The 21,547-nt window shown below is 41.8% G+C and overlaps 1 protein-coding gene across 3 annotated transcripts in view; it reads right to left on the reverse strand.

Moving 5' to 3' along the window:
• Cttnbp2 (cortactin binding protein 2) overlaps positions 1 to 21,547 on the reverse strand; it is a 159,923-nt gene that overhangs the window by 51,871 nt on the left and 86,505 nt on the right. For 2 of the 3 annotated variants that reach the window (XM_005363762.3, XM_026787507.1), the window contains 4 exons: positions 16,934 to 17,137; positions 15,520 to 15,619; positions 13,312 to 13,462; positions 10,170 to 10,421 (listed from right to left, as the gene is read on the reverse strand). In XM_005363762.3, the coding sequence (XP_005363819.1) occupies positions 10,170 to 10,421; positions 13,312 to 13,462; positions 15,520 to 15,619; positions 16,934 to 17,137 (707 nt within the window). Of the gene's footprint in view, positions 1 to 10,169; positions 10,422 to 13,311; positions 13,463 to 15,519; positions 15,620 to 16,933; positions 17,138 to 18,557; positions 18,598 to 21,547 lie in introns of all 3 variants that reach the window. The other variant, XM_026787506.1, reaches the window with a different exon arrangement.

The raw sequence follows: 21,547 nt of genomic DNA on the forward strand, positions 1-21,547 counted from the left end.
CCTATTGCATGTACTGGCCTTGTGGGAACCTAGGCAGTTTGGATGCTCACCTTACTAGACCTGGATGGAGGTGGGTGGTCCTTGGACTTCACACAGGGCAGGGAACCCTGATTGCTCTTTGGGCTGAGGAGGGAGGGGGACTTGATTGGGGTAGGGGGAGGGAAATGGGAGGCGGTGGCGGGGAGGAGACAGAAATCTTTAATAAATAAATAAAAATAAAAAAAGAGTTTGATATGGGGCTGGGAAATATCTCAGCAATAAAGAATGTGCCTAGCAAGTGTGAGGGCCTTTTAGATCTCCAAGACCAGTCTAAAGCTGAATATGAAAATGTGCATCCCAGCACTCCTAGAGTAAGGAGGGAGGCAGAGCCAGGCACTCACTGGCATCTCAGTCAAACTGGTGTAGGCAGTGACTAGTAAGAGAGTATCTCTAAAAAGGCAGAAGGCTACGACCAACTCCCGAAGTTGGGCTTTGATGCCTGCATGCATTAATGTCATGTATGGATCCACACTCATGCACATGAACATACATACACACACAATGCACAGATACAGACAATTTCTTTTATGTTACATATGGAGAAAAGTAAGAAGAAAGGGCTGGCATGCTAGATTGCTGTAACAAATGCCCAACAGAAACACTTAAAAAGAACAAAAGCTTGCTTGCAATCAGTTTCAGAGATTCCCATTCTTGGTCAGTTGCTTGTGTTGCTTTGGGCTTTTCATTAGGTGGCAGGGAATGACAGGGGCATGAGAGAGAGCAGAACTGAGAATCTTATGTTGACTGGGAAGCAAAGGAAAAAAACAGAAAGGGTCAGGGTCCCAATATCCCCTTCAAAACAATAATCCTGTATGTCCAGAGGATTCCTAACTAGGTCCCACTTCATAAAGCTTCCACTGCTTAAAACACAGCAAGAGAGCTATACCTGAGACAGCAGGGAATTTTCACTTTACAGAAAAGTAGGAAGAAAGAAAAAAAATGGAGAAAATGTCTACCTTTCCATCTATCCACGAGGGGCGGAATGAAAAGGAGGCATGCTGTGATAGAGTTTCTGGAAGTAGGTCGCAGTGAGCAGCATGTCCGACCCAGGCAACTAGACAAACGAGTTTAAACTGGAGTCTTCTGGAGATGCATCTGCTATCACAGAGATCTACACCCTGGTGTCTTGGGCTTCATTTGCACCCACATTCCAATTTGACAGAATGGAATCTTCATATCTGACCATGAACCCAGAGCAAAATGTAGGGATTCATGATCACAGAGAATCAACAGAAGAGATGCAAAGATGATGAGAAACCTCTTCCACCCTCATTTAAGGAGCGCTCAGAAGCAAGGGACCAGTGCCAAGGAGATAGCATACAAACCCCAAGTTCAAAGTGTTAGAGATAAAATCAAACTCCTGGCAGAGACGAGGAACTTGTGAAGGGTCAGAGGGGAAGAAAGAAAGAAAGAAAGAAAGAAAGAAAGAAAGAAAAGAAAAAAGAAAGAAAGGAAGGAAGGAAGGAGGCAGGGAGGAAGAGAAGGAAGGAAAGGAAGGAAGAAAGGTTTACAATTGCACAGATAATGCCCAGCTAAGTGTTGAGAACAGTCTCTGGGCATGGGTGTGTCCACTATCCTGCAGGCAAGGGAGGCAGACGCTATTAAGATAGACACACTGGCATAAGCAAGTAGGTAGACGTAGGTGTAAACTGGTTAAAACAGAATTGTCAGAGGGCAGATATAAGGCTGCGTGCTAAGCAGCGTGGGTGCTCCTCTGTAGTCACGGGACTATGTGCAGGAAGGAAAATGCTATGATCAGCTCTGTTTGAAAAGCGGATGGATGCATGGGAGAGAGATAACGGAAAGGAAGAGAGCGAGGAAACAATGTTCTAAGAGGACTGGATTTGTTCAGTCACTCATTGGTTCAGGAAACTGCTTCTGAACCAGATTCCCTGCTAGAAACAGTACACACAAAGATGAAGAAGAAATGTGCCTAGCGGATTAAGAAGGGAGAGATACATACAAACAATTACAGCACAAACTAAGTAAGCAAAACGTGAGCAGGTCAGTGCCTTGGGAACTTCTGAGTCTGAAATGTCTAGCCAGATATTTTCGAGGCAACAAAGGTCAGGATTTATGAAGATGGCATTTGAGACTATGGGGACAGTAGCTGCGAAGCCAGGGAGAGGTTGGTCAGGCATGTGGGTTACATACAGCTCCCACCAGGAAAGGTGACATATGCTTGCAGTCTGAGGCCAGTGAGAAGGTGCTTTACCATTGCTTTAGGAAATCCTACTCGAGGGTGACAGAGCCATAAATGGATAGGAAACGAATAAGCTATATTTAGCCATAAATGGGTATGAAGTAAGTATCACCATATTTAGCTGTTGGGCAGGTCCTACCCATGGCTACATAAAGAAAGTGGAGACGGCAACAGAGTCCAGACTGCATCAAAAGGGCAGATGAGAAGACACAAGGACAGGATGCATGGAGTAAGTGAGGAAGCAAATAACCAAAGTTAATTTACTAAGACATAAAACCTAGAGCTGTGCTGGTAATTTGAACTCGTGGAGTACGGAAAATGGACAGGTAAACAGAGAAGCCTGGTACTGCTTTCAGCTCAGAAAAGTGAAGAGGTGAGCAGACAGAGATGCCACCATGGTGAATCAAAAGGAAACATGGTCATCCCCAGGGCTGCCATGTACACCTCTATGCTGAGAGGTTTGAAGAGTGAATGCCTGCAATTAACTGTTCCACCAGGACAAACAGAAGCATAAGCAGGGCTGTACTGGGCAAACAGAATGTTTGGAGATGCACAGAGATGGGCTGAGAGCTTTGAATAACTTTCCTGAACAGTCCCAGAATATTCAGTAGCCATAAACACAAGGTTTTGAACTACCGACAGAATCTCTGTGTGGGATGTCAATGAAGACAGGACAGAGTGAGAGCGGAAAGGTGTTTAAAGTCAGACACGTGACAGCTGCAAGTAGATGACCCCCCTAGTTCCACATTTTGGGTGAGGGGTTGAGCTTGGTTATAGCGATGCTTATGGTCCCCATTATGTTTCTGCCAGTCAATCATTGCGGCCACAAATAGGCAAGCATTTGTTTGACCTTCACCTAATGCTCTGGAATGAAAACTTAAGGGAATCCTTCCCTTTGTTTACATGTAGTATGACATTAATTTTTTTTCACTAAAAATTAAAGGGGAAAAGAAAATGACCACAGAAGATAAAAATAACGAGATTTCAGGGCTGGAGAGATGGTTCACTGTTAAAAAACCCTTACTGCTCTTGTAGAGGGACTGAGCTCAGATCCCTGCACCTATGCTGAGCAGCTCACAACAGCCTGAAACTCCAGGCTGTAGACGGATCTGAAGTCTTTGCCTTCCACGAGCACCTGTTCTCATGTGCACATTCCCACATACACACACATGTTCACGTAATTAAAACGATAGATTTCTATTTATTCCAAATACCTTCTGGTGCTCTTGGTTTTGTGCCTCCTAGATACTTTGTCTGACTTTCCCTTCTTTAAACCTGTTGTACGAGTCTATCCAATAAGGAAAAATTCCAGTGACCTCTACTTTGCAGCTAAGACCCAAGTGGGAAAAATACAAATCTTGGGTCCCATACAAAATGTTCTGCACATTCGTACCTCATCCTGGCCACCTGAAGAACAGAAGTGGTTGCTAAAAGATAAAAGAAAATGTCAGATATTCCTAGGGCTAACAGCCTGGCAAAGGCACAGACCACGATCCTATCCCAGTGCAAGGAAACCTTAGAGACGCAGTAGATGAGCCACTGCCTGTCCAGAGGGCACTGGGGCTGCCTAAACATGACTTCTGGGATGTTGAAGAGGCAGGTCCAGAAGTCTAACATGAGTCTGTGATTAGTTACTGCAGACAACACAGTGGGAATGAAGAACCAGAAGAGATTGTTAATAAAATACAAACAAATTAGAAGGTGAATCCAAAGACAAACATATAAGAATCCTCCTGAATATTAACCTTCATCAGGCGATGAAAGGAGACAGAGACCCACATTGGAGCACCGGACAGAAATCTCAAGGTCCAAATCAGGAGCAGAAGGAGGGGAAGCACGAGCAAGGAACTCAGGACCGCGAGGGGTGCACCCACACACTGAGACAATGGGGATGATCTTTCGGGAATTCACCAAGACCAGCTGGCCTGGGTCTGAAAAAGCATGGGATAAAACCGGACTTACATAGCAGACAATGAGGACTACTGAGAACTCAAGAACAATGGCAATGGGTTTTTGATCCTACTGCACATACTGGCTTTGGGGGAGCCTAGGCAGTTAGGATGCTCAACTTACTAAACCTGGATGGAGGTGGGCGGTCCTTGGACTTCCCACAGGTCAGAGAACCCTGATTGCTCTTCAAGCTGATGAGGGAGAGGGACTTGATCGGGGGAGGGGGAGGGAAATGGGAGGCGGTGGCGGGGAGGAGGCAGAAATCCTTAATAAATAAATAAATTCAAACTAAAAAAAAAATACAAACAAAACCAGGAAGAAGCACCCGGAATGCATCCTTGGAATTGCTTGAGCATAGCCAAAGGGGAAGCAAGGATGGTGCAGTATTAGAAGTGCAGGAGAAAGAGGCTTGCACTGGATTCTAAAACTATTAAACAAGGTAGGGGAGCCTCACATGAGTAAGAGTGATAGGAAGGCACGGTCTTGGGGGACAGATGAATTAAAAGTCTGACTGACCCACAGAAGATTCTCACACAATCCCCTAACAGAAAATGCTTTGGGAAACTAGCTATGGTGGCCATATGTGTAACCCCAACACATGGAATGATAGAACTCCCAGATTTTTGTGAGTTTAAGGCTAGCCTGGGCTATACATGTCGTTCTAGAATAATCTGAATTTTAGAAGAGACCATATCTCAAACAAGCTACCACCAACAAGAAAAAAAAAACACAAAAGGATAAAAAAAAAACAGAACGATAGATAAATGAATAAACAAGATTTGTCTGGGAACAAAAGCTTTTATCAGTGATAGAGAAATTCAAATTCAATCTCCTCATTTCTTTGGCAGGACCTCAAGTTTTCAAAAGCCCCCACAACAGCAATGAAAGTTATGCTAAGAAGTTCTTTTTATCAGGCTCCACATCCCCCATTACCAGGCATCTTCCCTATGGTCATCCTCATAGATTCCTGAGAGTTTTCATTGTACTAGGTTTTTTGCTCATCCCTGAGATGCCTGTCCCCAATCCAGAGCCTCAACTCTCCATCTCCAAACCAGACAAGACTTCTGGTGGATGGATTGTGACATCATCAACCAAGCCACATAACCTTTGATCTACAAGTTGTCCTCCCTGCAAGATGTGCTGCTTTAAAGGTAGCAATAAAATTGTAGGAGTGGCCAACCGATGAGTGGTTCGGCTTGAAGCTCATGCTATGATAGGAGCCCATCCCTGACACTGACTGGGGTGCCAGAACCCAGAGATTGGAAGGCCCACAAACCTAGGATAGAACCAAAAATGACAGGCATAAAAATTCTGTTTTTCTAAAGTCAGTGAAACAATTTCTGATGATATTCCGCTATACTCATTGATCGGTGCCTAGCCCAGTGTCATCAGAGAGGCTTCATCCAGCAGCTGATGGAACCAGATGTAGAGATGCATAGCTGAACATTACAAATATTAGTCAGAGCTGGGGGTGGGCAATCCTGAGGAAGAGGGTGTAGGAAGAATTGTAGGAGCCAGAGGAGTCAAAGATACCACAAGAAAACCTACAGAACCAACTAGCCTGGGGCCACGGGGGTTCACAGAGACTAAACTGACAGCCAGGGAGACTATTTGGGACCAATCTAGGTCCTCTGCCTATATATTGTAGCCGTGAAACTTGATGTTCTTGTGGGACTCCGAACAGTGGGAGCAGAAGTTGTCTCTGACTCTTTCACTGGCTTTTGGGACCCTTTTCCTCCCACTGGGTCACTTTGCCCAGTCTTAATATGAGGGGTGGTGCCTACTTGATATGCCATGGTTGGCTGATACCCAAGGGAGGTCTACCCATTTCTGAAGAGAACTGGAGGAGGAGTGGGTAGGGGGCAGAGGGGAGGTGGGGAGAGTAGTTACTGGGATAAGAGTAGGGAGGGGAAACTGAGATCAGGATGTAAACAATCACAACAACAATATACTAATAAATAATACATGCAAAAAGGAAGTTTTTTTTTCTTTAATCTGTTTCCAGGAAGCAAGGAAAACAAAGAAAAGCTTATCCCTGGTCCAGCCTTCTCTGTGGAGCAGTCAGAGGCCTGGCTGAGAGAAGGCCTCAGCAGTGGCTATCTAAACAAACTCAGTCATGGAAAACCATCCAGGACTGCAAAAGAGCAAGCACTATTGTGGAACCCGAATTCTCCACGAGCCATCTTTGAGCAATTAATGTCACCATTTCCCAAGACTTCACTTCTTCAAGTCCAAAGCACAGGGGCTGGAGTGAGTAACCTCTGCCCCTTCAAGCTCTAGATCCCGTAATTCTTAGCTGAAATCTGAGCAAACTTTCATTATGGCATCTTTATATATACTTTGATTTATTCGTTTTCACTACCCTCTCCAATCACTTTCTCTTATTCCATCTCAGGTTGAGCCCTCTTTTCCCCTCTTACTCTAACTTGTTTCTCTGTTGATGAGATAAATCATCCTGACAAGAGGCGACCTGGGGAAGAAAGGTGTATTTAAGCTAACACATTACAATTTATTATGAAAGGAAGTTGTCAGGGAAGAATTCGTTGGGGAAGGAGCTCCAGGCAAGGACCTAGAGGTAGGAACTGAACTGTGGCTATGGGGAAAACTATTTACTGGCTTGTTCTTCATGGCTTGCTCATCTTGCTTCTTGTGAAATCCAGGACCACTTGCCCAGGGATGGAGGAGGGGGATAGGAATAGGTAGGTGGGCCTTCCTACATCAATCATTAATCAAGACAATGCCCTACAGATAGCCCACAGGTACACAGCCCAATCTGATGGAAGCAATTGCTCGATCAAGGTTCCTTCTTCCTATGCGACTAATTCCTATGGAGTTGACAAAACTAACCAGTATGCCCATCTCGTATTTCCCTCTGGGGTTTGCTTCTCACACTCACAGAGATCTGCCTGCCTCTGTGTTCCGAGTGCTGGGATTAAAAGTGTGCGCCACCACCGCACAGCTGTTTCCTGATTTTTAAAAGTTCATCAAGTTTTCAGCTCTCAACTGTGGCTTCTTGTGCTTCAGCAACAAGTCCCAAACACATATCCCCACACCTAACTTTTGGATCTGTCTCGCAGTGGTGCTTTCCCAGGGGCGTCACTTACACCCACACTCACATGCATATATCAGTAAAAATCTAGGATCTGCATCGGAGAGAGAATATGTGGTATATGCTTCTGAGTGTCTTGAGCAGAACCACCAGCGGTATATAAACTAGAAAAGTTATGTGACCAACTGATTTTGTTTTTAAGGCCCTGTTGTGGTTAGAGTAGAATGATTCTACTATACCCTGATGGTTGGGATTCATTGTTTCTGAAAACTGGCCTTTGCAACATATTATAAATGGATAATCTGGGAAAGCTGTTTTGGCCAGAATGAAACCATTGTTTAAGACGAGTGATACAGACAGATTTTTATAATAATTTTGACTAGAAAGGAAGGATGTAGAGGGAAAAGAGTGACAAAATCAGGAAATCTGGGCTTCATTACCCGCGACTATCTATTAAACCCTCTCAGGCTTACATGTTCTAATCATAAAGATGTCAAAATGGAAGATTAAATGCCTACTCTAGAACTAAAAAAAATCTATAAAAATCTATTATTTTAACAGCTTAGCATTGTGTGTTGTCAATCACTCCTTAAAATCTCAAATTAAAAACTGATCTTATGCTTTTTAAGAGGCTATGGAGGAGTCTTATTCTGAGAGAAAGAAGTCATATTTCCTGTTACACAACAGTGAAGGAGCATTTACGGCGGAGATCAATGGAAATATCATCTTTAATCATCAAAACTATGGGACTAATAAGAGTTCATATTGAAGTTGCTATGTGGCAGCATCATCCTTCACTGAAGGCTAGTACCCAGGCCAGGAGGTTCCTCTCAGCCCAGCAAAAGAGGTCCAGAGGTACGGTAGGGAAACAACTTAGGTCAGATATGCTCTGCTGCTTCCCTGTGTTGTGCTGCAGGCTGAGGATATTCATAACCCACCTCTCTCAGCTCCATCTCACATTACAGGGTTTTGTTGTTGTTGAAGGAATGGTTGTGAGCAACCTACTGTCTTTACATGAACCTTCTTGTCACTGAAACTACTGGTCTCTGAGAGCCTGCATTTTCAAACTTAAATGACTTACACTTCCCATTTATGCCTCCTAAAATCTTTTACACCATATATATACCACTAAAATGATACATATGTATATCACACACACACACACATACACACACACACACACACACACACACGACTTCTCAGAATTATTTCTTTTGCGTCAACAAGTAAAATGGGGGAAACATGAGAGCAATAAGCACTGAACAAAATCATGCTTTTTCTTTTCCTTCTCTTTGAAAACTGTGAAGCACATGGTGTCTGCAGGAGATCTAACAGTTCCACACACACATGTGGAATGAACCTAGTTCTTAATTCAAGCATAACCCAAACCACCTTCTATCACACCAATCGATGCTTTTTCTTTGCTCCTTCCTGAAAGATACTATCTTTCCGTTCAGCTTCACTCCTGTTCCACACGTGTCTTGTTCCATCCCTAGACATTTATTAGTTTGTGTGTATGCATGTCTATGTTTCTGTGGGCGGTATACGTATGTGTGCGTACATGCTTGCCTGTGTGTGCGCATGTGAAGACCAGAAACTGACTTTGGGCGTCTTCTTCTGTTGCTCTTCAACTTGGTTTTTGAGGCAGACTCCTCCCTGAGTGTGATGTTCAGAGTTTCTGCTGGGTTAACTGATCAGAAAACCCTTGAGACCTGTCTGTTTCCACACCTCAGTCCTGGAGTTGCAAGAGCATGCTGCCACACCTGGCTTTCATGGAAGTACTGTTTAGCGAAGCTCAGTTCCTCACACTAATGCAAAAAGCTCTTTACCATGAAACTTTCTTCAGCCCCATCCTTGAATAGTCCTGTCTAATAATTCCATTATTACCATTGTTCTTACCACCTTCCACTTTGCTTTTTTTCTTTCAGCAACAATTTGTTCAATATCCCACATGGTATAAATACTATGGCTAACTTAAATAATTTAAACTGGATAACCACTTATCTTAGCTTTTTAAAGCTTTCCACTAGCTGTATATTCATGGGTATTTTTTAGGTCAAGTCCCTTATTAAGTTTTTCTAAAGGCCCCCACACCAACAATGACACTCCTATTGTCACTTTCTGTTTTTCATTCTCTCGGTGGGGGCTGTCAGTCACTGCTTCTATGTCTATTCTGTCTCGCCCTTCACCTTTATCATGCTCTCCAGTGGTCTCCAGGACCAAAAGGAATTTCTACCTCCTTTAAAATGAACAATCCCGGAAGTGACTATTACTAAAAGCTTTACTCTTTGAAGTATGCAGTCTCTGTTTTTCCACATCGTTGACTGAGGGGCTGACCCGATGTCTGGTCATCACTCTGTGTTCTCTTTTGTCTCCTTATCCATCACTTGTAATTTGTACACCTGCCCCTAGTCTAAGAGCTAAGAGCAAAGTGTTTCTTCAGACATTAGCGTGCACAGTGAGCTGCACTCAGGAGCATCCTAATACCTCATTATTTGTAAAGACTACTGTTAGTAACAGAAAGTGCACAGGAATATAACCTAAAACCTGAGCCTCCCTCTAGATAGCAGAGCTTTAGTTAGTATGTGGCCTTGCTTGTAAACCACCCACGAATCATATTAATACTGATCTTTCCTTCCTAACACAGATGAAATAAAACATTGGGAATTACTCTCATATTTCTTTTTTGAAAGACTGCAAATAGAAGATATTTTTTGAGAAAATTGAAAATTTTCTTATGTCCTTAGCCATAAACATCTGCTGAAGAGAAATGAATGTCAGTTTGTACCAGCGGCCGCTCATTGTCTTTTGCACCGACATTACTCCATTTCCAATTACCTGGTCTAAACACACCCGATCAATTGCAGATGACTATACCACGCATCACTTTCACAAGTGGGTGATGAGGCCAGCTGCTAGCAGACGTACCTTGAAACCTTTGGAAGCAGCAATGTGGGCAGCGGTCCAGCCTTCTTTGTCAGCGTGGTTAATGAGGTCTGCAGGAACCACAGGCTTCGGTGCACCTGCTGGGCTCTCGCCTCCATTCAAGGTGAACGAGCCCGACCTGGGCTCTTCCGCACTCAAAGGGTTCCCACGAGATGGCACTCTATGGTACATTAGGAGCTTGAGGCTGTCGACATTACCCGTGTCCACGGCTGCGTGAATTGGCGTCCAGCCGTCCTGAAAATAAAGTGACCAGGGGGAAAGTGTTGATAATATTAATGATGAGAATGGTGTTATTTTAAAGTCTACCTATAAATGCTCTTCTTGGTCATAAGCTACTGTACCAAAGAATGAAGGTGGTCCATGCCTGTGTATTCCTAATGAACGTAAGCTCTCTGACTTTCACTGGTGACATTGTTTCCCACAACTGTGATTCATGTTGGCTGTTAAGGCACCATTTCCACCTAATAGTCACCATCTGGAATGAACAGATACTGCCTAGTCTCCTGAGCATTATGCTTGACCAAGCAGAATCTCAATTTAATAGTAAAAATGGGGAGAACTTTATCCTAATGAGATTTTTTAAATTATATGCAATAATAATGGTATTAGTAAATTAGTAATAAGCTGAAGAGCACACTGCTGCAAGCCAGTTTTACTTCAAGAGCAGTGACCAACCTCGAATAATCTGAACGTTTTTATGCCAGCTCTTCCAGAAGGAAAGATTCTGGGTAATAGGGAAGATGTAAGAAAGCAGGAAAAACAAAGCCAGGTTGTTTTACTTGACGCCTATGGGCCTCTGCCCAGTGACTGCCGTTGGCAGGGGGATTCTAACATGGTCTTCCTTAGAAAATTTTCCACCAGAATCATCGAGTCTATTTTCTAGAATGAACTGCTCTGTCTGCCCCCAACTCCCCCTGCCCACTGTCAGTCTCACGGCAGGGGGCCTCAATTTTGCAGCCTCGGCACCCTCTGGGACTCTTAAAAACGCAGGTCCTCCAGCCTCTCTCTAGACAAGAGAACCTGACACTGGAGTGGGTAAGGCCCAGCAGCTCTTCAGACATGGCAGCATGTGAACGGATGGATTGAAACCTGACAAGCGTTGTTCTAGGGAAACCCTCTGTTCCCCTCTCATTCTGCCACGGGGAGAGGGGGAGGGGTCTGCCCTCTGCACAGGAATCTTTGTTTGTCGTTAAAGATTTTTCCAAAGAATTGACTTGTTTGGGGGCTTTTTTCCTACCTTTACATTACAGTTTTAACATAATTTTCATATAGAATTCCATATCGTTATGTTAAATACTTCAGTGAGTTATAATGTTCTCTCTCTCTCTCTCTCTCTCTCTCTCCCTGTGTGTGTGTGTGTGTGTGTGTGTGTGTGTGTGTGTGTGTGTGAGTGTGTGTGTGTTGAGAAAGGTCTCACTATCCAGATCGTGCTGGCCCTTGCCTCTGCCTCCTGAGTGCTGTAATCACAGGCATATACCAGCACAGCACTATTTTTAAAGGAATGACGTAAAAGCTAAGAAAATTATCCAGTAAATGGGAACCATCTCATGTGCACTGCATATTGTGATCCTTTCCCTTTAGAACAGGCATTTTTCTGCTTCTGGATCTAAAGCTCCGTTGACTCAGACAAGACCACACAGCTTGTAATTAAAGCAGGGTACAGTCTGTATTCCAATCAGGTAAAGCAGGATTCTGCTTTCTTCTGCAGTGTTAGGACCTCAACCTTATGGAAGCCACAGAGACTAAGTGCTGACGACCTTCCTAGTTCACAGAGGCCAAACAGACCTTCTAGGAAAAAGCAAAACAAGATAAAAACCTTTCAACATTCCACTTTCTTTTGCTACCTTACTGTGAAAACCAGAAGACATAATTAATCCCCTGGAACCACCCACGAATTGTACTGTGCTTTCTGTATTTCTAAAGATCCTGTTCAACTCAACAGAGCTAGCTAGAGGGTATGGATCTGCTTTCCCAACAGGCTGTGGTTCAATCTCCCATGTTGCACTTTTTACTCAGTTGATGATACAAAATTTATTTCTCTTTCATCTATAAAGTGGGAGTTTGTAGTGAATATATATAAATACCATATATTTTTGAATGCAATACATAAAATAACAAGGAAATGTGTAACTAAATTACTTTTTTCAGATTAAAAACAAAACCAAACAGGATGTGGAGAGATAGCTCAGTGGCTAATAGCACTGGCTGCTCTTTTAGAGAACCTGGTTTTGGTTCTCAGCACCCACATGGCCCTCACGGCCACCCGTAACTCTAGTTCCATGGAATCTGATGACTTCTTCTGAATTCTATGGGAACTAGGCATGTAAGGGATTCAGACATACCTGCAGGAAAAACACCCATACACATAGAATAAGAATTTTAAAATTCAGTAAAAATTTAAAATTGAATAAAAACAATGTTAGGGTTTTTTTTTTAAAAACTCTAGCAATAATCCACAATGGAAAACATGTATACCTGGCCTCATTATCTTTGCTTCTGTTGATAAGTAATGAATGGTTCATTTCAGATAAATTATGTAATAACATTGAATGTCTAAGAATAGCACTTGTTCACTGAACAAAGCTTACACTTTCACTGTCTCTAGTTCTGAAATACTAATAGCACCATTATCTTTTTTTGTTTGTTTATAGCCTCCGGACTTGAATGACTGATGAGGCAAAATGGACACAATTTTTAATTAGCAAGCCAGAAACTTAAAAGAGGGGCCCCTTTCAGATTCAATATCCTTAAAGCCAAAGTTCAACTAAGGAGTCTATTTCAATGGGCAGCTGTCCTTTAGCATTTACGGGGAAGCCGTTTCAAAGCTACATCCCACCCCAGCCTGGTCCCTACATTCCCGAAGATGCACAAATCCCTCACGGAAACGACTGTAGCATTTACACAGCGCTGACACGCATCTTTCCACGTTCTTAAGTCCTCTCATATTTCTTAGGAAATTGTCTACGTTGCAAACGCTACGTAACCAGCTTCTATGCTGCCTTGTTTAGGGTGACAAAGGAAACTGTCTGCGCTTGTTACATAGAACACCCAAGTATATGATTTTTGAGCCTATACTGTTTTCAGACACAGTATGAATGACAAACTCTCCCAAATGGGTACTTACTCTAGTTTTTATACTCCGGTCAGCGCCAGCTTCCAGCAGGAGTTTGATACACTCTTTATTTCCATTTTTACAGGCCAGGTACAGAGGTGTCTGTCCTCCGGCAGCAGCGTGATTAATGTTGGCATCATATGCAGTTAGTAATTCTATACATCTGCACACAGGATTGTCATTAGTTACACAGAAATGGGAGGTCAGCTTGGACGTGCTCCCTGGTCAGACCCAACTCTAGCTGATGTGCATAGCAAGCCTGTGTACTAACATGCACCGACTCTTTTTTATTAAGACCAAATCGGTTATTTTGAGCCTTATTGCATTGCTTTCACTTTCATAAAACTAAAAACAACATTGGTCATAACATTTATAAAAATTAAAAAAAAAACTGTACTTCTACAAATGCTCAAATCCGGTTCATGATACATCTAACCAACTCCTATAGGTATTGTCCTTGGAACAGGTTTGAGTTATTAGGGTAAACGGTTGGTTTAATCACACTTGGCCTACATACTATTTGCAATTCAAAAATAGATGGAGCCTCGAAACAAACATGGGGCTGCTGAATCATTCTGTGATTTTTCTTTCACTCAAGAAAACGATTATAAATAGCATAGACAGCCGGGCACCACGTGCGTTCTCTATAAAACGTCGCAGGGGGCTGGGAAAAGGGCTGCCTTGGGAGAAAGATGGAAGCGGTTGTCTCTTTGGGTGGTAACTGGCTTCTGAGGACACTGAGCTACACAGAACAAGGAAAGGAAGTAAAGCCAAGACTGACTTAGTGACTACTTCAATACATAGAGATAGAATCTGAACAAACTGAATTAGGGGAAGTCCAGTTGTTTGTGTGTGTGGTTTTTTTCAGCATTTGGCTAACATAATAAAAAATGTTGATATATTTGTGTAACATGTTCTTTAAATTTACTGATTCCTGAATTTCCACTGGGTTCCTCCTTCAAAAGCTATCAATGTTTCTGTTCTGTGACAGTTACATCCTCCAAGCAAGGAGCGTCAAGAGGGCCTGGTGACACGGAGCTGACAAAGGCAGAAGCACAGACCGGGAAGAGAGATGTGTCTTGTAGGACACAGACACAAGACAGGGAACCCTGATTGCTTTTCGGGCTGAGGGGGGGGGTACCTAATTAGGGAGGGGGAGGGGGAGGGAAATGGGAGGCGGTGGCGGGGAAGAGACAGAAATCTTTAATAAATAAATAAATTAAAAAAAAGGAAAAAAAAGAATATAACCATAAGAAACAGCAAAAGCAGCACCTGTGGTTTCCAAACCTAAACTCAGGCCCACGAGAGGTGTGTTAGATACGAAAGGGAAGGCGACACTAGACACGAAAGGAAACATTTGGAATATTAATAGACTATGTTTGCAATTAATAACATTGGTGTGAATTCTAAAAAGCCTTATTTTAATAACTGTGCAGTTTGAGCTGGAGACATAGCTCAGCTGTTGAAGGCTAAGGCTCAAAACCAAAATGCCATGGACTGTGTAATCTGTTCAAGAATATTTCTCTCGGGACAGATGGATTCTAAAGGTGAGAGCGGTATATATTCTTCACAATCTGCCAGCTCAGTACACGCAGGGCAGCAGTTTGGCTATATTCTATTATTAAAATATGGCTTTTGGTTTTGAAAAGTAATCCCTACATTTAATGACTTTGAACTCCTTTAGAAATCACTGTTAAAGGCGTGTGCATACTAATTAGTCTGTTCCCTTTGAACTTGTACTATTTTCAGTGTGTAAAAGTCTGGCTTTAATTTTTCTCTTCATTGTGAATGCAGCAAGGTGAGCACGTGGGCCTATCACATAAGTTACAAGAGGTCAATAGGATAATAGTAAATCATATAATTCTGTTTTACTTCAACGGTAGCTCTAACAAAGGTCTTCATAGAAAAGGTGAAGCGATGAAGCACTCGGCAGTCCTTACTTGGTTCTCCAGGGGTACGCTACAGCTGACCTTTTCCAGAAGCAAACTCACTGATGTGTAGTTCAGACATGGACATACACACACTTCCTTCAGTTACAACACTTATCTATCCTTATGAAGAACAAATCGAGGGTTCTGCTTTGCTTTTGAACCCTCAAATGTGTCTGGTGGATTTATTTGTCAGTCCAGTTAAGCGTTCATTTACATATTCGTATTTGTGCAAGAATATGAAAAAGGGTGATTTTCATAGGGAAAAAAATGAATGGAGAATGTCACTTACTCAAAATGTCCCTGAGCAGCTGCAGCGCACAAGGGTGTGAAGCCATTTTTATCAGCAGCGTCTACTCGGGCTTCTGCGTTCAGCAGCAATCGCACACAGTCTGTGGGGTTTTTTAACAGAAAGTCGCTGTAATTCTCCTCTTAGTGCTAGGATGAGCCAGGTTCTCGATAAGCTGTGGAGAGATTCTAACAGCTCGAGATCCTCTCCTCTGCACGGTTGATCTGACAGCTATGTCCTGCTGCATGTGGCATGTTATGAACTTTCATAAGAAAGTCATCCCTTTTCCTGAAGGCATGTTAACTCCAAAGTCACTAAGACACGAATTTTAAAACTATTTCCAGGAGAGTTGTTGATGGAGACAAAGGAATACCATATACCAATAAAATACTTTGCTAGACTCTCCACCAGATTTTCTCCAACATAATGTCTTGGGGCAGAGAACCAGATCCATTTACCAATTTGTATGTATATAGTTACACTCTTAGTGCATGATTGATGCTAATTTAATCACCAAAGTGCTTCTTTGTGGGACATCCTACACAGTTGAAGATCAAGAAAAGCCCACAGAAAGTTACCTGAGAAATAAATATCACTAACAGAGAGGTATTATAAATAATATTGCATGACCTAAATTTAATTTCTCTACAGTAGGGAAAATTCTCCCAGGGCTTCTGAATTCCCAAAAACTTTAAAACTAGAGTCTTCTCTGCTTAAGGAAATACGGCATCATCTATCTGAAGCACCCGTCTATGGCTAACATACGCTGTTAACTTAGGACTTGCAGTAAGCATGTCTTATTCTGTAGTACCACATGTTTTAGTATATTTAACTACGGGGTTTGCATTTTAAAGCGTAAAAAGAATTTAGTATCCACTGACAGATCATTTATAGTGCCATAACTTTTCAGTTCTCAAAAAAAAAAAAATAAAGACAAAAAAACCTAAATAACCATAGATTATCCCAAGAGCACCCTTCCTAGCTAGTAGAAACACACCGCAGCACCCACTTCGCACCCTAATCCTGGATTCTCTGCTCTGCTTCCATAGCATAAATCAGGGTTATTCTGTCCTGACAAGACTGATCCCACACGGACAACTTGATTCTAAAGTGCAATTTATTTATTAATTTCTACGCGGACAACACATTTTTGGTGTGCATAAGTGAAAATTTTCTTTGCTCCTAGCTTTATATTTTACATTAACTGCATAATTAGGCCCTTAAATATTCATAAGACTTTAAAAGTCATATAAAGAAGATTTACCCATTCCTCCTTTTAAAGGTGAAATTCAAGTGGAATTTCTTCTCACAACAGTGAATTAATCACCTTTGTAAGTGTGGGGTGAGGTAAGATCTTATATTTTATTATTATTATTATTATTATTATTATTATTATTATTATTATTATTATTATTACCTGTATGTCCATTCTTAGCAGCAGAATACAAGGCAGAATGGCCATCTTCACAGGAGTAGTTTATGTCCAGTCCTTCTTCATTAAGCAGCATTGATAATAAAGTGACATTTCCCTGGGCAGCAGCTTGCTGAAGAAGGGTGGGCCTGCCAGCCAGGGGGGCAGGACCACCACTCATTAGCAAAGGGGTTAGGGAGGGTGACCAGCCTGTGGGTTAAAGTGACCCTAGTTAGAGAGTAGGAAGGGAAAGAGAAGACAGACTCTATGATTCCTTTTCGAATCACACACACAGAGACATGAACACGTATCCCTAGAAGATTAATTACATGGTCTCTACCGTTACCAAGCTGTTAATACTTTGCCCAAACCCATACTGTTATTTTAGACCTCCTGTCTGCTGCTAATTCATGCTGAATGTGACAAGTTATTTTTAGTTGTCAGTCTGGCACAAATAAGAGTTAAATGATTGGTTTCTAGTTAAACGGTTGGTAACCAAGATGGCTTCCACACATTATATACACCGATTTCTGTGGATTCAAAAGCACATTGAATTTTTAAATGATGTAACGGTTACCTCAGTTTCAATAGCAATATGGAAACATAAATCAAGTAGGTATAAGATAGCACAATAGTTAGAAACAGTTTCTTCAACAATGTTTCCAAGACGATTATTTTACATAAACTAGAAGGTGGGCCTCACTCTACTGAGGAGTTTATTATGTTCCTTGAATATCCTTACTTGGGAAACAAATAATAGATGCTAAGAGGCACCAGAAATACAAAAACTATATTTGCCTTTATGATACAACAGCACATGGTGCAGTAACTTTGAAAACTACCACCTCTTGTCATCTTCCTAAAGAACTTTTAATTGGCCCACAAAGCAGGGCACTCCACCATACAGCTTTAACAAAAATTGTAAGAGTTATCGTGGTTAGATAGTTCTTATCAGTGTTTAGCAGCTTTAGAAGAGAATCTGTTAAGAGTGTGAAGTCGGCTGCATATAGCCTGGAAAATTTTCTGAATCCTTCCTTGATCAAAAGGCTGTAAAAACAGTAAAATACAAATGTTTATTTAGATGGTATTTGTATCTTCTTGGCTCAAAGACACAAGAAAGCCCAGGTGTTTTTAAGTAGGGCTGCACATAGGCACACAAACAAATATCTCAGGGTAGACTTCCCATGGGCATACGTGACAGTCCCTGCAGAAAGATTCAATGGATGGACACTTTAATTTCCCTGAACCGAGGTATTAGTTATACTAATATGAACTCAAGAGTCAATTCTTATGATTAATGCCAAGTTTTTGGCCTCAAATTCTTTCATGATATAATAAAAATTACATATAAAAGAAATTCCTCAGAATATTTAAAATTCTTTATAAAAATAAATCAAAAAGAGGCCATTTATCCAACTAAAACTATACTGAATATTAAAATCTTGAAATTATAGTTTTATAACCAATTATCTGAATCCATGGATAATTTATTGTTTTATCATGCCAAGACAGCAATGACAGACAAGATTAAAATTTTTATAAAATTCAATATTTCTCAAATCTTTATAATATTTCCCCATGATACTTATAAGGTCTTCTTAGAAAAGTAGTATTTTTACTTCATACTTACAAGAAGGCTCCTCTCTGGTACATTTTACCTTTTGTATTTTCTTAAAAACAAACAAACAAAAAAACAGGCCCACAAAAATTAAATCAGTACTTATTAGAAATGGATGATAGACAGAAAATTATAAACACCAAGGCTGGACACCTTGACCGTAAAGCAAACACAAGCAATAGGAAGGCATCACACTATTGTCCCCAGCAGAATGGGGCAGGGGAGCTGCTTCATGCTTTCTGCACACACCCACCCACACGCACACACACACATGCATGCACACACACACACATGTGCATACATGTGCACACACGCACACTCATTTACTCATCTCTTTAGATCTCATTCAAGGAATATTGGTTTTTGATATTCTCTCATGAATACCAATGCGTACATGCTAAATTTTGCTACTCTTCAAGAGTTTGTTTTCTTTTTCCTTTTGTTCTAGGCTTTAGAGAAGACAATACAAATTCACATTTCTACTGTTTTATATGGAGATATTCAATTATGTATGTGTTTTCTAGAAGACCCCACTGATGTGAAAGGGAAATGTTCTTAATTTTTGGCCATAAAGCACCATCGTTCTTGTCATAGTCAGAAGCAGTTCTATCTGTTTCTTTAGAAGACTGAAAAATATTATTTGTAAATCTTCCCAGAGGAAATGTGCTTTTGTAAACACCACACACTCTTAAGCTTCAACCGTTATATGTTTTACTATCATTTCCAATTTCTTCCTAGCACAACTCATCTTAATAAATCTTGTTGCAAATATGGGGGAGGTAAAATCCAAAGTTCATCACAGCACCAGTATTCATCTGAAATTCTCAACATTGAGAGAAATGGTAATATCGTGTTAACTGGATTAGTAAAGACAGAATCGACCTGGGCCCACACGGCTACTCTACGATATTAGACGTCATTCAGTACGCAGCATCATCTCGGCAAACGTTAGTAAAGGTGAGGACGTTGCAAAGCAGGCCACGAAACAGCGGGGGGGGGGGGACATGCGATGGCGGGAGAAGAGGAGCTGAGGACAGCTTCCGGCACCAGCTTCAGAGGGTGGAGAGAGTTAAGGTCACAGCCCCCCCCCCCCGATTTACCTTTCCAGCCAATCACACACGAGGAGACTTTAAAGGATATATTTAAGGAAAGAAAGAAGTCTGACTCAAATGAAATAAGGTTTATAAAATAAATAATAGCAACAAGAAAAACAACAACAACAAGGAAACAGAAAAATGTGAAGGGTTTGGGGACTCGGTTGCCCAGAGTGATGACTGCTGTAAGTGTCTTCATCTGACCACTGGACTACGGACGTTCCTCCAGCAAGTTCAGGAGGAATTAAGTTCTAATTCATTTCTAATTCATTTAGAATTTCAAGCATTATTTTAAAAGTTCATGGCTTGCCACAAAATTGCCTCTGGTTAGTACCATTTACAGTGCGATCCATCTAATGGGACCCTTCTGCCATCCCAGCTTTCTTCTGGGCTTTCATGTCACTTAGAGATAGAAGATGACGGGGGCATAGGGGATGTCAAGAGGAAGATCCTGGGGTCCAGGGCAAGGAGGTACTGATAGCAAACAGTCTTACCCATATAAGGATAAGTCAGGGCACCCTTGAATTAGTCAGTTGGGAAATAATCTTAATTTTTGTGTCCAAGAGTTTAAATTTTAGATGGCATAGCTAATAACTTAGAAATAATGTCTCTCCAGGATTAGAGCTGAAAAAAAGCAGAAATTACTAGATTTGTTATTTGAAGCTCAGCTTGGTCCCACAAGGTCCCACAAAAGGGGAACAGATATCTGCCGGGCTCCTGGCAGGTACATGCTGTCCCTGGGACTGGTTCCTAAACACTGTGATGACATTGGTGGAAAGTGAATGACCACCCATGGGCTCATGACCTGGGGAGGGACAAGCTCACCTAGGCAAAGCCAGGTTAAGAAGCAGATGGAAGGAGCTCTGTGCTTCCTAGCTACAGTGGGGGCAGTGGCAGAAGCTGCTGCAGTGGGGCTCAGAGTGGAGTGCTTGCCTAGCATGCAGAAGGCTCTGGATTTTACCCCCAGAACCCCCAAGACAACCTTTAAAACAGAAGAATTGGAAAAACTAAAGGCAATGCAGGTGAAATACCATCTAATTTTGGAAGTTTCAACCTGTAGTCGAATTCTGTAATTATACAAGTATGCATTAGTCTAACGCGTTTGCTCTCAGAACACGTAAGGAGGTGCTTGCTGAACACCTGCTGAAGGACTAAAACCTCTGGTGCCACCCTTCTGCCCTAAAGAGGCACACCTTATAATCAAACGGAACAGAAGCCTGCTGTTCCACCAAGCGCCTTCCTGCAATTCTGAGAACACTACGGCCAAATCGGAAAATTGGAAAAAAGAAAACAAACTGATTGTACATCTCTTTAATGGCAGCCGTTTCATCAAAATCTCTGCTCATATCCTCCTTGGCACCTCGGAGCAAAAGGCATTTTATTGATTGATTGATTGATTGATTGATTGATTTACTTTTTTTAAAAAAAGGTCCTGTCTTTATCTAGAATTCCACCGAACACAAAAAAAGGTTGTTTTGGCAAATAATTAATAGATTAAGAATTGGCTATCCTTTAAAACCTCAACTCAAAATCCAGCAGATAGCATGCTTCACAGTCACCCATGCTGGTTCTGGGGCTTCTCTTTGCAAACCTAAAGAGTGTCTGCAGCTGGACTTGGGATCAGAGCGCCTACCCAGGCAGCAGCCAGCAGAGCCTCAAGGTATCAAAAAACAGATGGATCTACAGCTATAAACAAACCAGCTGACGACATTCATATGCCCTGGGAAGTGTTGTCTATCACACAGTCTATACCGTTACATCAGAGCACTGTCGTGGCTCCATATGACTTAAGGTCCATTTTTAGATTCTTCTGGATGGTACCAAATCTCTCCCTTCTTAGGGCAGGTTTAACTAGTGGGAAAGCTAACCTAATTCCAAGCAATGCCAAGAGATGTAACCATTTTGCAG

This window comes from Microtus ochrogaster, linkage group LG10, assembly GCF_000317375.1.
Source record: "Microtus ochrogaster isolate Prairie Vole_2 linkage group LG10, MicOch1.0, whole genome shotgun sequence".
In the NCBI taxonomy this organism is placed as follows: Eukaryota; Metazoa; Chordata; class Mammalia; order Rodentia; family Cricetidae; genus Microtus; species Microtus ochrogaster.